General features: G+C 55.7%; 1 protein-coding gene across 1 annotated transcript; it reads left to right on the forward strand.

Moving 5' to 3' along the window:
- POSPLADRAFT_1127184 (hypothetical protein) lies at window positions 1–1665 on the forward strand (the record flags this gene model as incomplete). Its single annotated transcript, XM_024483592.1, has 8 exons — window positions 1–55; window positions 109–245; window positions 394–460; window positions 514–596; window positions 649–748; window positions 807–979; window positions 1045–1201; window positions 1253–1665. Coding segments are annotated over 8 exons (1185 nt in total), but the record flags the coding sequence as incomplete, so codon positions are not given.

Genomic DNA, 1665 nt, shown 5'->3' on the forward strand with positions numbered 1-1665 from the left:
ATGCCATCCATCCAGAAGCTCGCGCACGCGAATGAGCAGACGTGGTTGCTGATAGGTAATTAATAACCCCGAATGGCGCGGTGCCAATCAAGCTCACATCGGACCCAGGTCGAGTAGCCGAGCAGATGGGGAACCTGGAGCACGCCCTGTCAGCGTACGAGAACGCGCTGCGTCACAACCCCATGTCCCTATCGGGCCTGACACAGGTCGCTGGAATTGCTCGGATCAAGGAAAATTACCCGAAGGTGAGTAGACGCCCTCCTAATTTACTGCCTGTCGTGCCACGGGAAAACCCACCGCGGAGTTGAGATTGGCTCGGCGATGCGTCCCGCATTTAGCCCCTGGATTATGTCATCGCCGGTTGTGCAGATCGCTGATGACTTGCCTTTCCAGGCCGTCGAATATTTTCAGCGTGTGATCAGCATGCAGCAAGACAACGGCGAGGTGTGGAGCGCCCTCGGTACGTCCTCCAGACCCCTCTCCGACCCCGCCGGGACTAACCGGCCCGTCTAGGACACTGTTACCTCATGCAGGATGACCTACAGAAGGCCTATCAGGCCTATCAGCAGGCGCTCTACCTGCTGCCCAATCCCAAGGTAGGTCTTTTGTCCTGCTCGACTGCGCAATGTCTGACAACAAGTACAGGAGGACCCGAAACTGTGGTATGGCATTGGCATTCTCTATGACAGATACGGCTCCCTGGACCACGCCGAGGAAGCCTTCGCCTCGGTTCTCAAAATGGACAAAGGTCGGTATCAAGTCTGCTACGAAGCGGTCGGAGCTTGGGCGCTGATCATGTGTTTTAGACTTTGACAAGGCGAACGAAATACTGTTCCGTCTCGGTATCATCTACAAGCAGCAAGGCAAATACGCCGACAGTCTCGAGTGTTTCGACCGCATCCTGCGCAATCCGCCAAGCCCTCTCGCACACGCGGACATTTGGTTCCAGATCGGGCACGTGTTTGAGCAGCAACGAGACGTAAGTCGTAACCGCTTTACGTTGTGCCCCGCATATATTCACAAATATTTCCTCGCCTCGCACAGCATGTGCGTGCACGCGATGCATACGAACGCGTCGTCCAGGACAACCCGAACCACGCAAAGGTTCTGCAGCAGCTAGGATGGCTTTATCATCAGGACGGCTCTTCATTCCAGAACCAGGACGTCGCCATCCAGTATCTCACGAAGAGTCTCGAGGCAGGTAAGGCGTGTTGTGAATTTGTACACGTTGCGTGGCTCATGGCCTCCTTAGATCCCGCGGACGCCCAGAGTTGGTACCTCCTGGGACGAGCGTACATGGCCGGTCAAAAGTACAATAAGGCATACGAGGCATATCAGCAAGCCGTGTATCGCGACGGCCGGAACCCCACATTCTGGTGCTCCATTGGTGTTCTGTATTTCCAGATCAACCAGTACCGTGACGCCCTCGACGCCTATTCTCGCGCCATCCGCATTAATCCTTACATCTCGGAGGTGTGGTTTGATCTTGGCAGCCTATACGAGAGCTGCAACAACCAGATCTCCGACGCTATTGACGCATACGCGCGTGCTGCCGAGCTCGATCCCAGCAATACTGCTATCGCTCAACGACTGCAGTTGTTGAGACAAGCCCAGCTTACTGGTAGTGCTCTTCCTGCAGCACCTGGACCACAGGACGTCCACCCG

Source organism: Postia placenta (assembly GCF_002117355.1).
Source record: "Postia placenta MAD-698-R-SB12 unplaced genomic scaffold POSPLAscaffold_1, whole genome shotgun sequence".
Lineage (NCBI taxonomy): Eukaryota > Fungi > Basidiomycota > Agaricomycetes > Polyporales > Adustoporiaceae > Rhodonia > Rhodonia placenta.